At 32.0% G+C, this 25,580-nt stretch overlaps 1 protein-coding gene across 5 annotated transcripts in view; it reads right to left on the bottom strand.

Moving 5' to 3' along the window:
* Positions 1-7,752: 7,752 nt before the first annotated feature.
* LOC145252644 (oxysterol-binding protein-related protein 8-like) overlaps positions 7,753-25,580 on the bottom strand; it is a 232,894-nt gene continuing 215,066 nt past the window's right edge. For all 5 annotated transcript variants that reach the window (XM_080112382.1, XM_080112384.1, XM_080112381.1 and 2 more), the window contains 3 exons: positions 23,463-23,648; positions 16,584-16,858; positions 7,753-10,566 (listed from right to left, as the gene is read on the bottom strand). In XM_080112382.1, coding sequence (XP_079968508.1) covers positions 10,304-10,566; positions 16,584-16,858; positions 23,463-23,648 — 724 coding nt within the window. In that variant the 3' untranslated portion in view covers positions 7,753-10,303. The remainder of the gene's footprint in view (positions 10,567-16,583; positions 16,859-23,462; positions 23,649-25,580) is intronic.

Raw genomic sequence — 25,580 nt, 5'->3', positions numbered from 1 at the left:
ATGGAGTTTGAACCTACAGACCACGTCACACAAAAAACAAAAACATGCTATCAATTTACCTACAGTAGAATTTTCACAACCTGTTGTTCCATCATTGTTGCTAAGTGACGACATGGAAAAAATGGCTTTACCAATGATAAATGAATTAAAATAACAATTTTGATCAGTAATTATCGGGGGGGGGGGTATTCTGAGACAAAACTTAACTAAGATAACTCCAAGACTTGACTTATACACTAAAGTTCTGTAAATTTTAAAGAATCTGTTCAGCCGTTTCAGAGTCTATAAGAAACGAACTCACACAAAGTTGCATTTATATAATTGTAGAGATATACACACACACACACATACACACAGTAACTGTCAATATAGACAACCCGTAACACAATATTTCATGGTTTGTTCATGTTCTCTACTTTAATAGATGATGTCATCCTTTTGTGACTGACATTTATGACATCATGAAGGATCTCTTCCCAATATCTTTAATGTGTTTTAGTAGATGACATCATTTTTTTGTGCCTTTTTCCCAGTACCTTCCTACTCTTTAAGTGTATGCCATTTTTTTTTTTTTTTTTTTTTTTTTTTTTACATAGGAGTCACCACTTATCAAGGTCCAGAGGCCACTCCAGGATAAGGATTAAAGAGTTTACAATAGTCAATGGGACAACATCATAGTAATCGTTAGTAGTGTAAATTTGGTAAATTGCAGTACTTAAGGGAAACGGCTCATCAAGAATTTGTTTACATTGGACTTGAATACGACCATATTGTAGTCAGCTGGAAAGCAGGCAAATAGAAAACAGTTCCATAGGTGTGCAGTTCTAAGAAAGAAGCTTTGTTCATGGAATCTACGTTTAGGTTTAGGAACAGATAGAGTGGGGGAAATTATTGACAGTGTTTTCAGCTAGATAAGTGTTTCTTGTGAATGTTTGGCAAGGGTGGACCATAGATTGGAGCTCAGATGAGCACTTGCGATGAAAATAATGATAAAGCAGAGACAGGCTCGCAACATCTCTTCTGTGGGAAAGAGGTTGCAGAGAAGAGAAAAGGACATCCCCTACAAGTCTATTTTGAACTCTATCAAGGCAGGATAAGTCTTTCTCTGACTCAAAACAACTTTGTAATGTTAGCCAGTGTGCACGGAAACAAACATACAAAATAACATGCAACACTCAGAGTTTTAACAATATATTAATAAACTAGCCAAAAATTTGCCATTTAGAAGGATTTTTGTTTAGCTCCTTGAGGTAGGGGAGTTGTTAGGGTTTTTATTTAATAAACATGATTAGTATTATTAATCTATTATATAAAAGCGGAAATGTGTGTGTGGATTTTTTTTGTATGTCTGGCAAAAGTTTGGGGGGCGGGCAAGGGCGCTCAGTGGGGTCACTCATTCTTACAACTTTTTATATACTTTCTAGATTGTAATATCTCCGATTTACGAAACGAGGTCGTCTACATCTTTTATTTCAGCGACTTTTATGCTACAAAATTCGATATAATTTCTCCCTAGCATGATGTTTGACTTACGTTCATTTAATCACCTGCTTTTTTAAACATTTAATTTCAACCATTATCACTTCCCTGCGCTCGTAGCAAGTTATAATCGTCTCAAAGCTTTGGGTTCGAGCCTACCTCCCTACCAAAACTTTCTTTTTTTATCTTTTACACCAACAAACCCGACGGGCACCTCTGCTAGTTTTTAATAAATCCAACATTCTAAAGGTTATGTCTACCAAATTTGGTAGAATTCTATCCATTAGTGTCTATAAATGTATATAATTATAATCATAAGTAATATTATCATTAGTATTTTCATTTTGAATCTATAACACATCAAGGGTTATTCATGTTAAATTTCTAGAATTTAGGCGAATACTTTTAGTGTTTATTATTACTAGGAGCATCATTTTAGGTAGTACTGTTACTAGTGTCTCAAGAATGCTTTATATGAAACTAGTCTGGGTGCCCGGGTGTTTGGAGGTGTGTGTTGAGCAAAAAAAAAAAAAAAGTTGTAGTAGGCAGGCAGGCTCGAACCCATACCACAAAGGAGGAAAAGAACGTGAAAAGAAAAAAAAGGTGATGTCTCTGCTGTTGCGTCCATCGCCAAACCGGTAATGACGAAGGTTTAAATTAAGGCTAGTCAATCAAAAAGAGAGGATGACTTTTGAAAACATTGGCGAAAAAAGCGACCTCTCCCTGTAGAAAAGTGCCCAGTTGAGGGTGAGAGAATGTTTTGGGCCAATTTTTCGATATTTGTCGTCCGAAGGGTCGAGCTTCAAAACAATACCGATCTCGTGAAAATCCGTCGCTTCTGTCAAAAGTTTTAGATAGACAAACGAACATACATTCATTTAAACAGACAAACGAGATTTATATTATAGATGTGAAGCAATTCTTTCAAGTAGTTTTGGGACCACAAAGTGACCAGCAGACAAGGGGTACACCAGGATTGTCTTTTACCTCTGACACTCTTCAACATTTTTTTTAGAAGTTATAATGAAAGAACTGAAAAGTCTGCAATCAACATGGGCGCTTAGCCATGAGCTTGCTACAATTTGTTATACTGATGGCATTATTGCAGCTGTCTACAATAAGATGAACTTTTGAATTTATAGCCTCTTATGAGAAATGCGAGATTAAAATGTATCCAAGCACACGCAAAATCGTTTTCTCTTCTGGAGATAAAATCTCAATAGACAACAAAACAGTTGGGGGGGGGGGCATACCAAGAATTTCATATTTCTCAGCTCAGTGTTTCAGGATCATCATCAAACATTAACAGAAGTATAGTAATCGCAACTTTTACATTTGGATGTATCAGTGCCTCTAAGGTTAAGACTTTACAATAAATTGATAATTCTTATTGCTATGCATGCAAATGAAACATGGCAGAGCATGAGAGGAAGCTCAATAACTTTAAAATGAAATGTTTAATAACTATCCTTAGAGAAACTTTACCAGATAAACAAAGAAATGTAAATATCAGAAAGAATCAATAGATCCATCAATTAAATGATGTTATTTGAAAAAAAAAAAAAAAAAAAAAAATGAATAACATGGTTTGGACAGGTTTCTTGGCTACAAGACCATAGTTACGTAATGAAATCTAAAAGATCAAAGAGATAGGTTGACCAAATAAGGATTGAGACTAGAATGCTGTTCCTAATAGCTGAAAAACTGATCCAAGAGCGTAATAAATCTTGAAATTTTGTTCTCAAGCATGTGGCAAAGTTCTGAAGAATGCACATAAGTCAAGTCAATATAGATTTGGGAAAGTTTTGTTTTTGATCAGTTAGAATAACTATCTCAGGGAAGGTTCATAAAAAAAAATCTGAGAATATCTGAATATTAAGTGTATGAAGGTTGAATGCCACTCTTCACTCTGGAAATACTGCTTTGGTGAAACTAAAGTTGTGGTCTTAAAAATATTTCAAATTTTATTGTTTTAAAGTTATTTCAGTTAAGGATTTCAGATTCCATTGCACATAATTCATTGAAGATAAGTTGTTGTTTTAATCATAGCTGAGTATGTATCTTTTCTCGAATTCTCTTTTACATCTAAAAAAAAAAAAAAAAAAAAAAAAAAAAAAAAAAAAAAAAAAAAAAAAAATATACAACCTTAGAACACTCTTCCTACATAATTTCATGTTACTAGGTCTAGAAGTAATTAATAGACACAAAGAGACAGATATATACACACACACACACACACACACATACATACATACATACATAGGGTGTCCCAAAAAGATGTATACACATTTTAAATAATTTTAAACCAGATGTTTGTTTTTTTCTTTGCAGATTAAACTTATTGATCTTAATAATGGCAGCCAGGCTAATCTTTTAAGAAAGAAAAAATCGTTCTAAAATGCTACTGGAAGCATGAACACGCTGTTGAAGTGCAAAGACAGTTTAGGAGTGTGCATACATCTTTTGGGGACACCCTGAGTGTGTGTGTGTATATATATATATATATATATATATATATATATATATATATAACGCATACAGGCAGACAGGATAAAACATGTCCCTCGACCCATTAATACCCTAGGCATGAAGAGGTAAACAATGATGCAAACCTTCTAGTCTCTGAAAATGACACTCCAACAATGATAGAGGCCAATCAGGGCCAGTCATCAAGCCTTGATACCAGAGGTCCTGAATAAATACTAAAATGGAATACAAAAATTAGGTAAAAAAACAAAAATGACTTAAGCAAAAGGCACAACTATTTTACAGAAGCTTGATAAGAAACGCAACAATGGTAGAAAGGTCATCTGAAAAGAGCCGGAAGATTATTGGAGGCCTCTGTTTGAAAATGAGAGTACCTGCAATGAAGAAGTCCAATAGATTGTGGATGTTGCTAAAAACAACAAAAACAAACCGGAAATGTCAGAACCAGAAATTACAGTTGGCATGATAAAACAAAAGCTGAATAGGTTTCAGAATTACAAAAAGCCTGACAGAGACAACCTACCCAATTTCTGGTTTAAGTAACTAACTGCACTCCATAGTCATTATAGTAGTTGCTTCACCAGATTATTAAGGAGTGAAGACGCCACAGCAGCATGACAGGTGATACAACCCTCATGCCCTAAACAAGCGAAACAATGCTCTAGTAAGTACAGATCTATCTGCTCACTATGACCTACAAGGTCTTCACTGACCTGGTCAGAGAAAGAATCTATCATAACCTCTCCTCTGGAGGATACCAGGACAAAGAACAAGTAGAGTGCAGAAAGAAGTGTTTAGACACCAAGGATCAATTGTTGATTAATAAGACCATCCTTGAGGACTGTAGGAAGAGGCAGATGAACCTAAGCATGGCTTGAATTGATTACAAAAGAGACATATGACAGTGTCCCCCACATATTACTACTGTGGTGCCTTGATTTATATAAGATCCATCCAATAATCAAAGAGACTATGGCTGTACATATAAAAATGTGTCAAACAACCATTGTATTAAGCTACTCTAACAGAAGTGTAAAAATCCTTAACATCCAGATCAAAAGAAGAATTTTCCAAGGGGATAGCCTATCTCCTTTACTCTTCTGTCTAGCAATAGATCCGTTAAGCAAGCTACTCAGTAAAAGTTGGAGTGCCTACAATCTGAGCCAAGATCACCAACAAGACCCAAACAAAAGACTCAACCACCTAGTCTTCATGGATAACCTCAAGCTGTATGCCAACTCAGATGCTGACTGAAGTCGACTCTTGCAGGCCGTACATAAATTCTCCAGAGATATTGGAATGAAGTTTGGTTTGGACAAATGTGCCAAGTGCTCCATCAGAGCTGGGAAGAAGGTGCAAATGGAAAACATACAGCGTGAAGATACTGATATCAAAGACCTAGCAGAACAGAAAAAAATATGTTGGCATAGAAGAGAACAATTCAATTCAGCAAGCCAAGATGAGAGAAAAAAATTGGCAGTGTATATATATATATATATATATATATACACACACAGTGTGAAGAAAATCTGTAAAACAGAGCTTACAAGCAAAAGCAAGGTAACTGCCATTAACCAAAATTGATAATATACAGCTTTGGCATTGTTGACTAGCCATAAATAGACATGAACAGACTGATGCAGAAATGTTAACACCATACAGAAGAGCAGGAAGTATGAGTCTCTCAGAAATTGACCATTAGCATCATGCCACTATTGTGAATACCGGACATTATCTCTCTCCAAATCTAAACCTCAAAATGGTACGTCAACATGATAAAGCAAGAGCCAGCAAGACAATCTCCATCACGAAACTGGCCAAACGTTTTGGACAAGAATGTCTTACAAATGAGATAATTAGAAAACAAGTCTGCTACAGAAATAGTCCAAAATATTCACTAAACTACATCAAGAACTTCCATTGCAAAATACTGAAAGAATAGACCAATCAACAATGTGCCAAGCTTTTTTCTGGATGAATTCACTCAGGACCATATAGATAAAGAAAGCTCTATAGACTGGCTGAAAAGAGGATCGCTTCACTATCACCAGAAGAGGATTATAATGGCTGCCCAAGATCAAGGCTTGATGACCAATGCTTTTAAAAAGATGAGTGGTCTTAACAATAACAAGTGCAGGTTCTGCAACACAGAAGTAGAGAGTGTGAGCCACCTGACATCCAGCTGTAAAAGTTTTGCTGTGGGGATGGCTACTATACGATGCGACAAAATGGAGTTTGTAAATATCTCCACTGGTGATCTGTAAAAAATTGAATATTGATTGCAACAACAAATCCTGGGAACAAATACACAAAAGAACATTATCCACCATGATTATGAAATTCCTACAGTTACATACCTTGAAAACGGAACTATTAAATCTGATAATGATATGGAACAAGGAGAAAGAAGTAACCTTAGTAGAAGTTAGCGTTTCCAATGATGCTGAGTTAAACATAGCTGAGAGGGAAAAGATAAAATACCAAGGTCTTATGTATGACATGAAAAGATAAAATACCAAGGTCTTATGTATGACATGAAAAGATAAAATACCAAGGTCTTATGTATGACATGAAAAGATAAAATACCAAGGTCTTATGTATGACATGAAAAGATAAAATACCAAGGTCTTATGTATGACATGAAAAGAAACTGAAATCTTAAAGATATCTATCATTCCAGTAATTATAAGAGAAACTGAACTCATGGTGACATCCTTATATGACATCATCCTTTTGTGATGCCATAAAAGGTCGCCCCCGCTGGTATTTTTCATGTCTATTTAACCCTTTCATACATCCTGCTGGTAAAGTCGTCAAATCATCCTAAAGTTTGATTTGACCAAATTATATTTGTTTTTGTGAGAATTGGGGACAAAATGTTTTGCCTCCATTATTAGTTGTTATGCATCTTTTCGGAAGTCAGCTCAACTTGAAGACGTGCGATTCAAAAACAATAGCTAACAGGTTTACTATTGTCAGCTAATTACACATCCTTACACCTAGCAGCTGTGTTACAAAATTCATAATAACCTGTTAATTAGCTTAGAAGTGAATCCTGTATGTACAAATAAATATAAAAACAAACACATGTAAATAAAGAACATAGGTTTTTAAATAATAGTGTCTTTTAATGACTTCATTTTTAAAATGGAAGTAACTTAAAAAAAAAAAAAAAAAATTTCATAGTGTCATAAAAAAAAATCAAACTAATGAAATGATTATGTTAAAATATCTTTTAAAAAAATATCCTCAAAATCAAACCATATTCTCTTAGGACTGATCTTAACAAATATTTTTTAATTTTTTTAATATAAATTTGCACTTCAAATATAGTGGACAAATGTTCAAATTAAACTGCATTCAGTCATAAAAAAAACAAAAAAAAAACTCAGTTCAGTTTATTATTATTTATATGTTTAAATTATCAAAACAAAAGCTTTTAGCCTAATAGAAATTAGAATTATACTGGACAGAAGAAAAAATCGTCGGGAATGCATTTTAACTTTAATAAAATTACAGCTCCCAATCATGATTTAAATTCTTAACCAAAATGCACAAAATTGTCTTTATAAAAACTCAGCAAAAATTCTGTATCTTTGGTATAAAAATTCCCCATTTTTTTGCAGGAGGATTTTTAAGCAGGAATTCTTTCATTATTTCTGAAAGGAATTAAATTTGGCGTATGGGAAAAATTTCAATCAAGTTCTTAAACGGAATGTTCAAGAAAATAAAAGATACTTAAAATTTTTCAGTTTGTCTTATTTAAAATAGCAAACAGAAAACAAATTAATGGACTCATTTTTTTTTATTCAAATTGTCTTTTGAGAAGATATATATTTATAATTTTAATCAATTCAGGAGAATTAGGGTCAGGTTGGTTGTTTTACAGCACATCAACCTTTTCGGTCATTTAATTCCAATGTCAGAATATAATTGATATTAAAATCATTGAATGTAATAAAAAAAATAATAAATAATTAAAAAAATTATATATTATACTTTTTTTCTTCTGAGATATTTCTTTCATGGATTCTTTTCTGACAAAAACCATGGAAATTTTTTTTCAGAAGACAAACAGTAAAAAATTCAACATTGTGGGTGAAATAGATATGAAGCACCTCAGAATGAAAAACAATTAAAAAGACAATTCTTTACCTTAATTTCTAGTTTTATTGCTTATGACAAATTGAAGATTTTTTTATGAAAAAACTTAGGTTTTTTTTTTTTCATTGTATTTTAAAAATATCCTTTTCGAATTGTGACACCATCTTTTAATATTTGTTTAAATATTTTGCTGAGAAATTGTGTACATAAAAAACTGCTTTTTTTTTTATTTTTCATAAATCTCCAAAATTTACAAAAGAAAACATTTTGCTAATAAAACTATTTTCAAATTAAAAATGCGTGTATAAATAACAAAAAGTATCTATAAATAAAACTATATTTTTTAAATACATTATATCTTTTTATATATAATCCAACTAGAAGTAAAAATGATAAAATAAACAATACTCTGGCAAAATGTGCCCTTTTTTGTTGTTGCCCATTCTAGGGTGCCTCAAATTCATTTGATTCAATGTTAACTTTTGTAACCTGATATGAAGAAAAAAAACCAAAAAAAAAAAAACCAAACAAGACATCTTTTATGATTAAAAAATGATTGAGAAATGAAAGTAAAAATAAATTAAAAAAAAAACAATCGCTTGTGTCATCCTAAATTTCCAACTTGATTTGAGTATTTACTTGACTATTGTCGACATAAATTATTTTTCAAGGAATATAGTTGGTAAATTAATCAAAAACAATTTATTTTGTACAAAATAGAAATCTTGTTTAGCCATTTGTTATTGACATTACTTTTGAGAAGATAGCTAGTTTGTTCAGAACAGATGCTTACAGTAACTAAAAAAGTTTATAATTTATATTAAATGTTACATTTGTTTTAATGCAAATTAGTCACAAATGAGTAGATAAATCAAAATTGTTTTTGAGTAATTTTCAAATCGTATTTCCTTTAAAATAATTTATGTTACCAAAATGAATGTTTAAAAATTCTATTTGCATTTATTGCTACAAAAATGATAACTTTTAAATCCCAAGTTGTACGCATCAGTGTACAAATGATTGTTTGCATAACATCCGAGATAGCATCGACTCTGCCACCTGGTAAAATATTGCTTAACACTGCTTTTAATGGCAGCAGTTAATTCAAAGTGGGTTGTTTCTTATCAAAAAACAAGGAATACAAAAAAAAAAAAAAAAAAAAAAGGATGGTACTAATAGCACCAGGATAGGCCTGTACATGCCACATCTGCAGCCATAGTGTATGTCACTAACAGTTAGTGTATGTCACTAACAGTTAGTGTATGTCACTAACAGTTAGTGTATGTCACTAACAGATACAAGAGAAACTGTAGAAGATTCTCGATTTCAAGCACAGAAAAATTACATGGTCTTACGAGATTGTGATGACGCTTCAACATGTTTTCATGCAAATTTTATTATGCAGAAGAAATTCCTTCTAACCAGAAAGATTAACTGTCAGAATCTTTGTTTCTCTTTCATGGATTTTGCAAAAATTTTGTTAGCATATTCAATGATTTGAAGTCAATTATATTCTGTTGACATTTCTCCAAGGAATATCGCCTGAAAGAAGATCTTTACTGAAGACAATTTTACTAACATTAATCAATTTTTTTTTTTAATGGCTATTTTTAAGTTTGGTATCCATCAACATATAATCTTAGACATTTCTAGTAGGGGAAATTTTTTTTTTTTAATAAAATATATTTGTCATGCAAATGATATATAATATTACTTAAAAAAAAAAAAAAAAAAAAAAAAAAAAAAAGTAAATCAAAGAAAAAAGGAAAGGAAAAAGAAAAGAAAATGGGAAAGGAAAAGTGAAAAAAAAAGGAAACGAGAATGGAAAGAGGAAAGAACAGAAAAGACGAAGGAAAAGGAAAAGAAAGGAATGGGGAATAAAAAAAGAAAGGAGAAAGAAATGAACAGAAAAATAGGAAAGTAAAGAAAAAAGAAAATAGTGGGGGAGGGAGGAGGTATGTATGCAGCAGTTAGTATGAGTAGCAGCAGTTTATAATTTTATTATTGTTCATGGAGATAGAACGATGATGATGATGTTAAGGCAGTTGAGCCCATGTAGCTAGGATTCTTCTTGAACCAAACAAGATATTTTCTCTTAAGACTCAAACGATTTGTGAATCTAGCTTTGCTTTAAAGAATCACCCGACACATGCAGGAGAGGAGGGGAAAAATGTCTATCACAAATTCGTAGTCCAAAGTTGTACAAAGTAAAAAAAAAAGGAGGTGGGGGGGATCATTTGAAAATCCATTGCATGAGGGATTGAAATACAAGGATGATGGTCAGAACGATCCAGTCGCGATTGTGCATCATGAAGCCGCGCTCGCCGGCTAATTGACGTTGTTCTCTCTGTAGAATCACCAATTGTTCTTGGAAGGATTGGACCGTCTGTTGAGTTTCCCGTAACAATTGAGACAGGGTATCAAGCGTCCTCATTAGTGACTCCTCAGAGAAATTGGAAGCCTTGTTCATACTCATAGCTTTGCGTACTCTCATCTCTGGAAAAAATAAAGATAATTAAACTTACTTCAAACAACAACATAAGAGAATATTATATCTTAATTCAACTTCACATGTACAAACAGAGAGAGAGAGAGAGAGAGAGAGAGAGAGAGAGAGAGAGAATCAAATTATGTTGTTTATAACAAGTACCACAAAACAGTCTAGCTCAAAAAGTGGGTAAATATAATGAAATTCCATTCAATTCATAATAACTTGTTCATTTTTGGGGTTATTTTGATAAGCTTTTGATGTAAACAAAATTTTATCTTTTCTGTTTATAAATATACAATTATTTCTCTTAAGTCATTAATAGTTTTCTCTAGGCTACTGTAAGTTAGGTTATTGGAGATTTACTTTTCAAATTTGGTGTGCCCAATATTGTGTATCTCTATGCATATCAAGATAGTCTCCTTAAATAAAAAGTTGTCATTCGTTAATATGGACATAATATAAGGTTTTTAAGATGTCTTACCAAAAAGATCTAAGTTGAAAATTTTAGCAAATGAATTCCCCCCCCCCTTTTTTTTAAACTCTTTTTCACCTCAAATAAAGCATATTGCTAGTGGGATGTAATGATTTACTATTTGGGATCCTGTCTAAAAGGGGACTGTGGGAGTTGAGCAGCAAGATGTCTGTTCACAGTGCACTTAAACTTTTGCATATTAATAAAGTGAATTCAGTGAGGTGAGCAATAAAAATGTTGGTTGGTTGTTTTAGGGAATATGAATGTTTTTCAATTATGTAATGCCAAAACCCATGCTTCAAGTTCTTACATCTTCAAATATTTATTCGTGATGTTTAGTTTGGTTGTTTTGTAGAGGAAAATTGTTATTTTTGTTTGTTTATTGGCATATCAGCCTTAGAGGTTATTTCATGCTGGAGAAGGTATTTTTGAATAGATGTTTGCTGTATTTAGTTTGTGATTCTATAATATTCTCTGTTTATATAGGTTTTATAACTTTTCATATTAGTGGTTTAAAAAAAAAAAAAAATTTTTATATACATATTCTAATTTTTTTTATTTTTTTTATTTGAAAGAAGTCCATGATCTTTTTGGTTTCTATTTCTTTAAATAGTTTTTCTAATCTTCTTTTGTTTAAATATTTTCCTCTTAACGACTTTGTATTTTTACAATCCTCAAATGTTTCATAATCAGTATATATCCACGTTAGTACTTTGCTTGTTTTTCTTGTTTTAATAAATAATTGTGGGTTAGATGTGAATGTTCTATGTGCTGGATTGTTTCGATGGAAGTTTTCAGGGACCATGCCGGGTTGTCTCGACAGTAGTGTTTGCGGACTGTGCTGGGTTGTCTTGACGAATGTGTTTGGGGATTGTGCCAGATCGTGTCATATCGTTCACGTTTAGTCATATAGATGAAAGCGTTCGGTGTTTATGTTTGTTGTTCAGTTGACTTTGACAGTTGTTGCAGTCATACTACCACCTGTGATAATACATATATATTTCAGGGGAGGGGGAGGGATCTCTTCCCTTGTCAAACTGCATGGTGTTCATGTGTTTTGATTGATAGATCATAAAGTCATCAACATATAGAAAGTCATTCACCCCAGAATTAAGGCAGTAAGTGATACTATTAATTTTAATATTGAAAAGTGTGAAAATATACTTAAGGGATTCCTTCAATTTGATTTTTCAGTTCTGATAAGGTTGATCCTATTTTACTCTGATGATTTTTTTCTGATGGGAAGTTTTGGATAAATATTGGTAGTCTGCCTCTTAATCTATGTTTGTGTAGATCTTTTTGGATCCCGTGTTTCCACATGGTGCCGTACACTTTTCTTATGTCAAAGAATACAATAATAAGGTGTTCTCTTTTTTATATTAGCTTCTATAATGAAGGTTTCTAATCTAATTTAATGGTCATTTGATGTCATCTTTTTTCTGAAGCTACATTGGTATTTGGTTATTTTGTTGTTTTTTTTTCGGTACCAGACTAATCTATTATTTATCATCTGTTCCATGGTTTTAGATAGGCAGCTGGCCAATGACATTGGTTTGGAGTTTTGTAGGTTACTGTGATCTTTTTCTGGTTTGGGGATCGGTATGATTGCAGTTTGTTTCCAGGAATTTTCCAATTATCTAGACATTATTATAGAATTAAATAAAAAATAATCTAAGGATTATAGTGGGAGTTGTTTGATAAATTCATATCATATCTCCTCAGGTTTCTCTGTTGCATTGCAAAATATTTCAACTAATTCTTTGAGTTCTATCATAGTGAACGACTTGTTGTAATATTCCATGTTTTTAGATGAAAAGTTTAGTTTTATTTTTCCTCATATTTTGTGCAGTATTTCTATATGAGAAGATTTTCATGACAGATCTTGTCAAGTGCTACTGCCCTAGTTTCACCTGCCTTGTCTAGTGTATGGTATATGCATTCAGATGAGGGATGGGGAGAGGGGGCACTATTTTTTTTAGAACTTTTTATATACTCCGCTACGATTTGTGAACACACACGTATCTACATTTATTTATATCAACTTTTATAAAATTCACGCTATTCCATCCTCTCGCGTGTTTGTTCGGCTTTTTTGTATAAAAGTGAAACTGATCGAAAGTGAAGGCAGTTTCCTGGCCTTTTGTGCTGGGACGTCCAGAAAGCAATCAGCTTTGATCAATGTGGAGGAAACCCCTCATATCAAACAATTGTTATTCATTTGGACACTCCCTTTTTATGGGGAGCTGGTTTCCCCCAACATCATGGGGAAACAAATAAATGAAGCAGCGGAAAGCTGAACGTATTCTTTTACTTTCTTTTCTGCCTCTACGTCACGGGTTTGAGTCTGCCTGACTAACACTTTTTTTTTTTCTTTTACACCTTCAAACACCAGGGAAACGCCAGGTACCCCTGCTAGTTATTACTATAGCAGGGATAAGATCTAGTCCACATGCTATGGAGATGTCAATTTTTTTTTGCAATATCCATAGAAAAAATTAGAGAGTAGTTTGTAGAGTCTGAGGTGGAGTTAAAGGCGAACTGCTGGGCAAGCAGTTCATTACAAGTGGCATCATCTTTATGTTTAAGGACATTGGCATCATCTTCTTTATGTTTAAGTACATTGGTATCATGGTGATTGAATGAAGGGGATTTTAATGATAGTGCAGTGTTTATTACATTCTTATATATTTACCAGAAATCTTGGGTTCTTAATTTCTGTGGATCAATATGTGTTCTAGTCAAGTCAATACATCTACTTTTAGTTGCAGCTATTACTCTTACAACAGTTTCTTGATGCTATAAACTTATCTATTTTTAACTGACTTATCAAAGTCAAAATAGCAGAATGCTTGCTGTCTATATGCTACATAGATCAAAGTGTATCAATAGGGAGAGTGCGGTTTACTATGGAATTTCAGCATTGGAGCAAATACTTCTATGTTTACTTTGATAAAATAATCATTTGATAAGTTTTGGAAAGTTATTTAATTGTATCTTTGGTTTTTCCTACAGGAGCGGGAAGTTATTATTTTTTAGGTAGTCTTAATTGTGAGCTAAGCACATTTTTCAACCGTATGGCAAGTTGGTTTGTAAAAATATTTGTTGGTATTTATGCATTTTGCTAAGTCAATCAAAATATATTTGTCCGTGAGTAGTTGGGTACAGCTTCCACTGAGTAAGTGTAGATATGTCCAAGTTTGAATGCTTGATACTACACATTGTCTTCAATAGTATTTGAATGTTTTCTATACCAACTCTGTTGGTAACTGATTATTTAGTATAGTTTTACAAGTTCAATTATTGCAATCTGCTGAAGTCAACAATTCTAGTAAGTATTTGCACATCCAAGCAAGCATATATCTACTCGTGTGATATTTTTTATCTTTCAACCTATAACTTTAATTGAATGCAATTTCTTTTTTGTGTAAACAATGTTTTTGGATTTTTTTTTTATTATTTTCATTTTTTGTCTTGTATCATGCCAAGGTTAGATGTTTTGCAATCAACTTTCAGCTTCTGTCACTATTTTGTTTGTGCTCTCCACTAAAATCAGGTTGTCATCAACTTCTTTTGCGGCCTACTACATAGTTTTGGGTCATCAACTTTGCAAAATTTTGGATAACTAGTGACAATTAAAACATTGTGTGAACATTAATGGCGCTGCATGTTTAGTGGATCATATGTTTGCAATGCATATGAATACTTGCTGCAAGTGAGCAATATTTAACAAAGAGTGGAGATCACACAGAAGATTGGAAATATGTCTGATCTGAACGCTTGGATCACCTAGAATTTCATTTGTCCACTTGAGAAAATGTTTTGTTTAGATAAAAGATTCCCTGTTGTGGTGATGGACCACTTGAGTTTATGCCAGGAATAATAGCTGCCTGGGCATTGGATTTTTGATGTCCATAGATTTATAGTAGATTGACCCTTTCAAGTGTATGCTGGCTGACCATTATTTCAAGTGGTCGGTTTTTGCATGGTTGGATGAAGATGAACAGAGACAGATGTAGTTTAATTCTGGTGAAAGATGGGCAGGGAAAGTTAGAGATGGACCTTTGCATGTGACGCAGTCATTTTAGTTTTCTGGGGCCTGACAGTTGAGTTTGCAAAACTTAAGCTAGACTTATGTTTAAATTTGGTCAGTCAAAAAAACCTCATATGCAAGTCTTAGGCAAAAATGTGTTGCATTTTAAGCAACAAATAAATCATTTGTTTCTTGTTTTAAACAGAAGTTGCGATTTTATTTGGATGAAGAATTCTTATGTTGCAGCAATGACTGAAACCACACAATTGACATTGCGACTAGTGTTGGAATTTAACAATAACTTTGGACCAACACAAGCAAATGATCACAATAGCACACACTCACAATTGTTGTGCGATATAATTTCCATTGTTTCAAATAGTTCTTGCACGAGATTTCTGGATTCCTTTGAGATGTGTTTCACTCTAGATGATGTTCCACATAACCATTTTAGACGTTTGTATCTTACGATGAAAGAGTCAGTCAGTTTTAGCATGGTTTCAACATGGTCTCTTTTTATGGTAAAGTCGATTTCCTTTCTTTTAATATTGATTTCATTTAATTAAATTTATTTTGTGAATACTGTGGTTGCATATTTTTTGCAATTTTTTTGTCAGTAATTTGATCTTTGCTTTGAAGTTGGTCTAAAGAATTTTAAAGTTTTTGCTGTGTTCCATACTTAGTAAATTTTCTTCAGTAATCTGAATATTTTTTTAAAAACTTTCTGAATATAAGAGAAATAATTAAGATTTTCTTTCCATTCAATACATCATCTGCTTAGCAAAAATATTCTTGTTCAAGGAATGTTGCTTGTGTATAAAATATCATGGACATAAAAATATATATTTGATTGTTAATATTAGAAAACCTACTTTTTACCTCCACTCAAATATAAACAATTTACATCAATCCAGCAATGAACAAATTCTTTGCAATTTCTTTACTGTTTATTGAACTAAATATAGTTTGCATGTACCATATTTAAAATAGAGTCAGCAATATATAAATTCAGCATTAAAATCTAAAACTATTTTTTGTTTACTGTAACTTCTAAAATGATAATTTGCATAGAATAAAAATAATTTGTGTAAAAAAGAAATAATTTGCAAAACTTACACAAAAAATCTTTAATTGTAAAGTAGACAACTTTTATTTTTTCAATAAAAAATATACTATCTCCCTTGCTGATTTCTATTTTCATTTGATTATTTAAAAATGTTTTATTTCACTGGGCTTTTATTAACACTGTTTGGGCGGTTTTTCAGATTTAACCAATTTTTCAACACATTCTTCTGTGATGAGAGTTCAGAAAACAAATTCATCAGAAGTTTATAAATATTTAAAAATTGTTAGCATTGTTCAATGTTAGTTTTTTTTTTAATCATCTATCTGTAAATAAGTATCTCATTGTTAAAACACTTGATTGGATTTATTGTATGTTGGCCAGAAAATCATTTTGTATTTCAGCTTTTTAAACAAAAATATTATCATGGTATATGAAGAGTAGAGAAATGACTTACCAGCTGAACCTGAAGAATCGCTGTCTTGTCTGTTGAGTTCTAAATCCGGAGTCGAACTCCCGCTCCCGTCACCTATATGTCGATGATTTATGGAAGGACGCTTAATACGAGATGAACAGTGTTTATTTTTGTTATATGTTTTGCAGTCTTCTTTCTTATCTAAACTTGACAGACTTCTGGCTCGAACCATCGGGGTCCGATGACGAGTCCTTGCCTTTATCACATAATCACTTTCGTATTGCACAAGATCATTGCATGGGTCCCAAGGTCGCATACTGAAAATAGTAATAATAAAAATAAAAAAAAACATTAGTTACAAAAAGATCAGAAAATAGAAAGATCAACTAGGCAGGAATATTTATTGTTGACATGAAAATCAGGAGGGGGGGCGGGATTTTTTAGAAACAAAACACAAAAATGAAAAATAATGGCTTGGTAGTTTGAGGATGATGATTCAGAAAGGATCAACAAGACAATTCGTTTCGAACAAAAAAGGAAAAGAAAAAAATTTATACCAGTAACTATACACTGAAGCTTTTGGACAACGGAATAGCATTCTCAATGAACAATTTACTCTTTTGACTGGGACTATGAAAATACCTGAAAAGTTTCTCAACTGATAGTGAAAAAAAAACAAAAAAAAAAACAGTTTTGTCAGACACTAAAGAAAAAAAGTTCTCAAATCTGTAGGTTTGGTTTTTTTTTTTTAACGGCATATCAATCCTTTTTGAGTTATTTAATGCCAAATCCAGTACATCAACCCCTTTGAGTTATTCATGTTGCATTTAGTTATTTTGTAAGAGGTTTTTTATTTTTCAAGCTCTTTGTATCTTAAATCACTCGTTTACAGTGTTTGGTTTGGTTGTCTTGTAGTAGATTTTGTTCCCTCCTCCATTGCAAAACATGAGTTTTGCAATGGAGGAGGGGAAAGTGTTGTAGTATTAATGTTTGGTAGATTTTAAGTTAGGAAACCAATTAGAAATTGGGGGAGGGAGGGAGAGAGAGAAAAGAAAGAAGATGGGCTGTTTTTTTATTTTTGGTTTTGCAGAAAATAATATAGGTTTGCAAAAGGGAAAAACAAAAAACATCAATGTTAGGTGTATTTTATCTCAGAAAACCAATATCTTCAGACATCCTGATCTGGTAGCACCAGCTCCAATCTGTACTTGAAGATATTTCCATTTAAAACAAGAGAAGAAAATGGTAAGATTTTCTCATATTGTTTTTCCCCCTCAGAAAAAATATGTAAACAGCATTCAACGTACAGCGTTAAACTTAACGTTAATTAGTAATATTACAGCGATTTTTTTCCTCAAAAAAGCAAATTGAAAAAAATCTACAAGATGGACAACTTTAAATAAATTTTCGTTCGGATGTTCCAACAGCAACAAAAACTATAAAAACAACAGATGCTACAACAGCAGAAAACTGAAGGTTGATTCAACAAGAGATATAAAAAAAAATCAGGAATTACATCTCAAAAGCTTGACCTATAAACCAGTGATTTTGCAAAACATGATATGGAACACCATGGATACCTTTTCCTACATTCCTGAGCAAGACTAAACATTCGGCGCTTTCTATTGAAGATATGAAGATTTTTTCAAGGCTGATTGCGAAGCTTGACCTAATGCGAAAAAGTGTGACTAATGTGAAAAAGTGACTGCTTTTAAAGAAACTAGGAACTACTGAACACAAATTCATAGGCTACATCCTACCTAAAAAGATCACAGATCTGAAGTTTGCGGAAACAGTGAAATTCTTATCAGAACTGTTCAGTTCCAATACATCACTGTTCCACAAAAGGTGGAAATGTCTTAATTTGGCTAAGCACACACTGAAAATTATTTGGGGTTTGTGTTGTAAAAAAGAACTATAATGAGTTTAGACTAGCAGAATTATTGGCAGATGATTTTAAATGTCTCATTTTCGCTCAAGGCCTAGTGTCAGCAAAAAATACTGAGGTTAGACAGAGAGTACTAGTGAAACTTGAAAGTGAATCCAACTCACTCTACAGAAACTTACGAAGGATTGCTGAAGGGCTATAAGCATGAAAAATGATTCTAAAAACAGAGAAATCCGAGTTAGCATACATCAGAAAATTAAAGTATACATCTAAAAATTACTCTCTTAAAAAGAAAGAAAAGAATATGTTCAACCACATTCTCAATATAAATTAATAAAAAAAAAAAAAAAAATGGCTACCCACATTTTTAAAACGAATAGATTATTCAGAAACAAAGAAATTACCCCTCAACATTCTGCCTGTTTCAGAATAAAACTTGTCAAAATTGTATGTAGTAAGAATTATTAGTAAATTATCACATTGTAAAAGCAAATGCAAAAGAAAAAATAGAATCAGACAAATTCCAACTAAAAGTCAGGCAAAAATTTACACAAATACATAATAGTCAATATATCTAATAAAACAATGAAATCACATTTAGACACTGGGTCCAACCTTTCAATTATAGATTTGCAAACAGAAAAACTGAACCAACCAACTTTGCAGAAAACTACTAAAGTCAGTCTGCATGGTGACTGGCAATAAGATTAATTTTATTAGAGAATTATATTTACTAGTAAATTTGAATGGTACTATTAAAAAAATTGAAGGCGTATGCTCTAAAAACAAAAAAATCTGAAAATCTATTTAGTTAAATCTAGATGAAAAGTTTTAAATTTTGGAATTCATCAGGCAACATTTCTAATGAGAAAATATGTAAGTTGAAAGATGGCAAAGAAATGAAAATGTACCCTACAAAATACCTTCAAAATCAAACTGTTTATAAAAAAACAACCAAAGACTTATCAAATGAATTGTATACACCAAATTAAGGAAAACATTAAAACGAATAATGCATAGGATTTAAAAATATCGCAACAAAAAAATAAAAGTGCCAAAAAAAGTTATGTTTAAACGCAAACAAAAAAAGGTTGAATCGTTATAAAAACAAGTGGGAAAAACCAATATCCATCTGAACAGCAAATAGGACTGACAAATACAAAGAGGATTCGACTATACCAGCTAACATTTCAGTTTCTCTGTATAAACATAGAATTATCAAATTAACTGAACTTGCACAATCGAATTTGGAGTTGATTCAAAAACTAATGAATGATATTACTAAAGAAATGCAAACCTTAAATTGTAAAGGATTGGCGATATTGGGTGTGTCGAACAAAGTACAAGATATTGGGTGCAAAAATGCCTACAAAACTAATAAAAGCATAATTCAGATGACACTAGAGACACATTATCAGTAAAGAAAAGGGTGAAAATGTTTGATCTTGATCAACTGTAACAGTGGCAGTTGAGCAAAAAAAAAAAAAAAAAAATTCACTAACTCACTATCGATCCAAAGCAGAAAAAATATTAAACTTTTTGCAATACAAAAAGCCTTGAGAAGAGGGTGTTGTGGGGACTCACCCATGCACAAGATACGAACTTTTCCAAACTGTTAGACTGAGAGATACTGACTCTTGTCACTTTTCGTAGTATGCCACATTAGCATTAAGTACGACTGTTGTTCTCTGTATATTCTGTTTTGTTCTCAATATAAATACGTTTTTCTAACTGTTAGGGTCAACCTAAGAAAAGAATTATTTCCCTTTGATTGAATAAGGGTGCTCGCCCTTGGTTTGAGAGGTAAAGGGGAATCTGTCATAACGCCTTTAAAGACAGACACACAGCTTCAACTTGAGAGGCTGTCATTGCACATCCAGTGGTTAAAGTATCATAATTTCCATTGTATTTTAAATAAATCTGTAAAACGTTCAACTTTGTTATTGCATAGACACCCATTTTAAAATCTGTAACCAGAGTTTGTAGATTTTCAATGCTTACTTTCAAGAACTTTCCAAGGCTTTAAAAATTTTTTCAAGGTTTTCTCCAGACGAAATGCAAGTTTTCACAACAAAATTTCATATATAAATAATGATAGAATAAACCAAAAAAAAAAACTTAATTGACAACAGGTTTAAAAGTCATTTTCATTTACATAGAAAACAATATGCCTGTCGACAATCATATTTACATTCCCTGACCCACTTATATTTGGTCAACCAAGCACGATTCAATCTTATTTTCCTCATTGTAGATTGGTCTACGCTGTGTTGACTTTATTTTAAAATTTTTAATTTTCAGTTTTGTGAATACAGGAGTTACATCCCTTTATCACAAAACTATTCAGTGTTAATATATGGAAAGCATCAGATAGTTTTGTGATAAGGGACATAACACTTGTATCCACAATAATATGATGTAATTTCAGAATAATGTATTTCGATCTGAAAATAAGATTATTTAAAAAAATAGTTTGAGTGTATTTTTATTAATACTTAAAAAACAATTTAATAGTATTTATTTTGATTTTATTTATATTAAAACACAAATTTTTACTGGACATAAAGAATACGATTTTCAAGGCCTTTTCAATATTTTTAAGGATTTTTCAAGGTAATAATAAAAATAAGGCCTTTTAAAGACAATAGTCAAAATTACAGGACGTTTCAAGGTTGTGCGAACCCTGTGTAACACTAACCCATATCCTTGTCCATTTTATTTTTATTGACCTTTCAGGGTCATAATTTGTTTATTTTTTGATAAAATTTAAATGTATTTTCTCTTTATATATGTACAATTCTTTTATGTCATCAATAGTTTTTTTTTCAAGCTACTTCAAGTTATTTTCAATGATGAGTGATTTACTTTAATGTTTTTAAGTGCCATATTGTGTATTTCTATGCATATATAAAGATAAAATTTGTCAATATGGTAGGCTTAATTTTTATGTTGTCTTGCATAAAATCATTTTTTAAATCCAAGTTGAAAATTTTAGTGAATTAAATGTTCACCCTATTATCAAATTGTGTTAACAAGTCAAATCTAAATTTGTTTTTTTTTTACCATTACCCTTGAACTTTCTGTAAATCATTTTTCAAAATGAATATAGCACTTAATAATTTTCTGTATGAATACAACAACTTTGAAAATATATTTTTCAATGAAAACATTGCTATATAATACAAAGACCTGGATAACTTTGCTTTATGCTTAAATACACTTTTATTTTCACAGTTATCAACACCCTTTTTGATTTTAGAATGCTGCTGTGTTTTTGAAAAGCTGCCGAAATCCAGCCCGATTCTGTGTTTCAATGTCATTTTGTGATCACTAGAGAGAGTCAGTTTATGTCCTAAATAAATGAATTGGGTGACCTGTATGATGGGTTTACTATGAATAGTCATGTTAAGGTTAAACTGTGATTTAACTGTAGACATACATTTTGTTTTCTCTAGGTTTATCTATATTCTTATTCCCTTTGCATTCTTTGCTAATACATTGACAAAAACTTGAAGTTTATGTGTGCATTTACTTATTTTATTTATTAAAGTTATGTCTTCCCAATAGTTTTATATGGTCTTGATTGTTTCACATGGACTAAACAACTAGCCAATCGCTTGAAGGGTTTCAAAATCACATAGTGCGTTTCATTATGGGACATTGCCTGATGGAAAAAAAATTCATCCTCCGTCATACTAGTTCCCTACCCCTCTATTTGATAAAATCCAAAGCCTTTTTTTTTGGCCATATCAAATGATCAACCCCTGGCCTCTTAAAGTTTTACTTTGAGGGTATATTAGAAGACAAAAGAGGCAGAGGAAAGCTAAGGAGAAGGTGGAAAGAAAATGTTTTTGATTGCCTATCTCTCAACGGTCGGACGTCCATCAACCAACTTGTCCTGGATCAGAAGGAATGGCGAATAATAAGTCACGTGCGTTCACAATCTGAATCAAGCAGAAGATGCGATTCATGATATGCTTGTTTGAACACCTAAATTAAGTGGTATATCAAATAACAACCTTATAATGTAAAAAGCTTTAAATTAGTGTACATGCAGTACAGTTTCATTTTATATTCAATCCCATCCAGAAATAAATGTCAAGAGTCAACGCAAAACAATTTGTTGTATGTTCCATAAACTTTATATAATAAATGCAATTTATCTTTTTATACCAATTAAGGGCGCTAAATGTGTTATGGCTCATTTAGTATATGAAAACAGTACGAGAGTTATTCCGAAAGTAAAGTCTCCTATTTTTTTAATTAAAAAAACTAAAATGTTGAAGAGCTACAAAGACAGGAATGATACCATTAAAACAAGCGATCTTTTGTGCTCCAAAATTTATTTTTCTACATAGTCACCACCATTCTCAATGTACTTTTGTCAGCCTCTTTTAATGTCTCAGTCATATAATGCCAGAGGGTGATTTTTCAACTCATATCTGTCAACCACTCTGAAATCGACAAACCCACCTAACTATGCTAATATCAACTGCATCTGCTTTGTAAAAGTTCAACAAACACCGGTGAATGTTGATGGTTTCAATTTTGTTTTGCACGGAGGAATTCAAGGACAGATTCTGACATACATCTATGATGGAGTAGTAGTGCTTTTTTAGAGTCTCACACCACCAATATTCGCAACAGAGAGATGAAACTTTCAGGTCATAAAAGCATAAGTTCAGTCATCATAATTCAATTTGCAATACTTTCTGATCTATTCAGGTGGGATAAAAAATAGGAGGCATTACTTTTTGAACGTCCCTTGTATATGATAACACTTAGCCACTATCACCCCATTATGTGGCTGAAACCTGGATGTGATTAGTTCAAATCCAGTTCAGTCCACAGAAACACTTTTATCAAACCTACAATAACATCAGGCAGAAAACATTCAATATTTGTTCAAGCCAAAACAGAAATATATTTTGCATTTACAAGTCCCTGGTTAACACTGATATATTTCAAAATGATAAATACAAAAAGCAAAAGACATATAATAAAACGTAATGAATCAAAAATTGAGTGCTTACTCTGCATGTTTGTAGATCCAATCGGAAGTAAGAGGATCCCTTTCAAAAAGGTTTGGTGACCATTCCTCCATTATCAGTTTACGTTCTTTCGCATTTTGCCTTTGCTTCTCTTCGAGAATGTACTTTTCTTGTGTTGCAGTGTTGATATCGCCTTTCACTATGGCGTCACTTACTTTTTTCCATAATCTAAAAACCAAGAACAGCTCAGAAGTCAAAACTAGAGCCATATACAAAAAACAAAAAATAAAACAATTTACATTGGGAAATCAAGTTGATCAGATAAAAACTGCAGAAATATTTTATTTTTAGAAACATTTACCTGCTAATTTTTGTGCATGCCAAACAGCCAAGTTGAGGTAGGAGGCGGCAAAACAGGATGTAAACATGACAAAAGACATGGAAAAAATTTCCAGCAAAATTAGGTTGTTTTTTTACAGATTTTGATACCAAAATAATACCAATTGTAAGCAGTTTACATAAGAAAATATATTTACTTAGACAAATACGACAAAGATTTTAACGTTAAAAACATTTATCTGCTAATTTGTATAGGCTTAATTGAACATGTTATTTTTATCCGTATCTAGTAGGAAATTGCCTGTTCAATAGTATTAGTGTGTAAATAATCATAATATATTTGATAAGATTAGAACTCTCGAGATTCCACATCCCATGATATTATTCATTAGGTGAACTGCCTATTGATATATATTATATCAATAGGCAGTTCACCTAATGATAAGGAAGGAGTCTTAGTCCATACATGAAAAAATATAACTTTTGAAGGCCAAGTTCATGAAATTTGGCTTTAAAAAGGCCAAACTGGCAACTCTGGACAAGAATACGAGAATAACCTTTCTTTGATGTACCCTCATTTTTTAATATTATAATCATAATATATTATCATTGTTGTGATGGTGTGAGAAAGGAACTTATAGTTGACGTGCAGCAGTTCTTTATCAAAGAAGTCAGTGAAATGTGACTTAATAAGAGACACATTTGAAAGAAACGGGGAAATAAAATGAACATTGTCTGCCAAAATGTGCTCGACTGAAGAAGTAAATTAAAGATGGTTTCTTAACATGTAATTTTATTATTTGAACTATGTAGAACACTATTACGTTCTGAGTATTTATTAGTACTTATTAATTTATTTCATTTGGGTCAGGTCTACATTTAAAATACAATGGACAAAATTTTCATAGAAATGTTGATAAACTCATATTTGCTGCCAATTTGTTTTTCTATTTTTTTGTTAGAAAAAAAATCCTAATTTTTTATGTTATCCAGAAAAATATCAACTTTAACAAAACACATTTGTTGATTCAATATGTTTCTCATTCCGTGGAATTTCCACAGATCCTGCGAATCTGATAATAAATCAGGATGTTTTTTTTTTTTGTTTTACAGCACAAACTCTATATGTCATATTGTGCCATATAATGTATTTATTAGAGTTGGTATTTGTATTGCTTGGTTTATTCAATGCACCTGAAGAAGGCCGGAGCTTACATCAATCTAAACATGAAAATACTCAATTTAAGATGAGAACAGTAGTTTGCTTCAAGAAGATAAAACAAATTATCAATCTTTATCTAAAAAAATTCTGAAACGAAAGTTATTTGGTAAGTTCTAGAAAATTATTTCATTAGATTTGCTCAAGTCGAACCTGGACAGAAGAGAACCACTTGTGCAGAAATTGTTAACATCAGTTTTGCATATGTGTAATGTCAGCCACAACAAAGATTTTAATACAGAACAGGGAGACCTGATGTTGCCCAGGATTGAATGAGGAATGATGAAGGTTTCACCCTCCTATATTTTATTGTCATTGAAATCTGTGAAATTGCCCATTTTTTAATCAAATCAATTGTCTGCTCTAGTTTGGGACATAACCTCACATGCTTCCCCACAGTGATTTAGTCTGCAATACATTATAGTTTACATTGCACTGTAGAGAACCTACTGTTGATTTTATCAAATTATTTTTACATATGTGTGGCCTGAATGGCTTGAAGTTTAAAATGCAAAAGTCAAGTATCATGGTTCAATCATGCTCTAAATAGAAACATTAATTTTGAACGCACTCCTGTCACATCAAAGAACCTACTGTTGATT

Source organism: Euprymna scolopes, chromosome 29 (genome assembly GCF_053919585.1).
Source record: "Euprymna scolopes isolate OS-2025 chromosome 29, ASM5391958v1, whole genome shotgun sequence".
In the NCBI taxonomy this organism is placed as follows: domain Eukaryota; kingdom Metazoa; phylum Mollusca; class Cephalopoda; order Sepiida; family Sepiolidae; genus Euprymna; species Euprymna scolopes.
The sequence above is the reverse complement of the archived record's forward strand: the minus strand, read 5'-3'. Positions and strand labels throughout refer to the sequence as shown.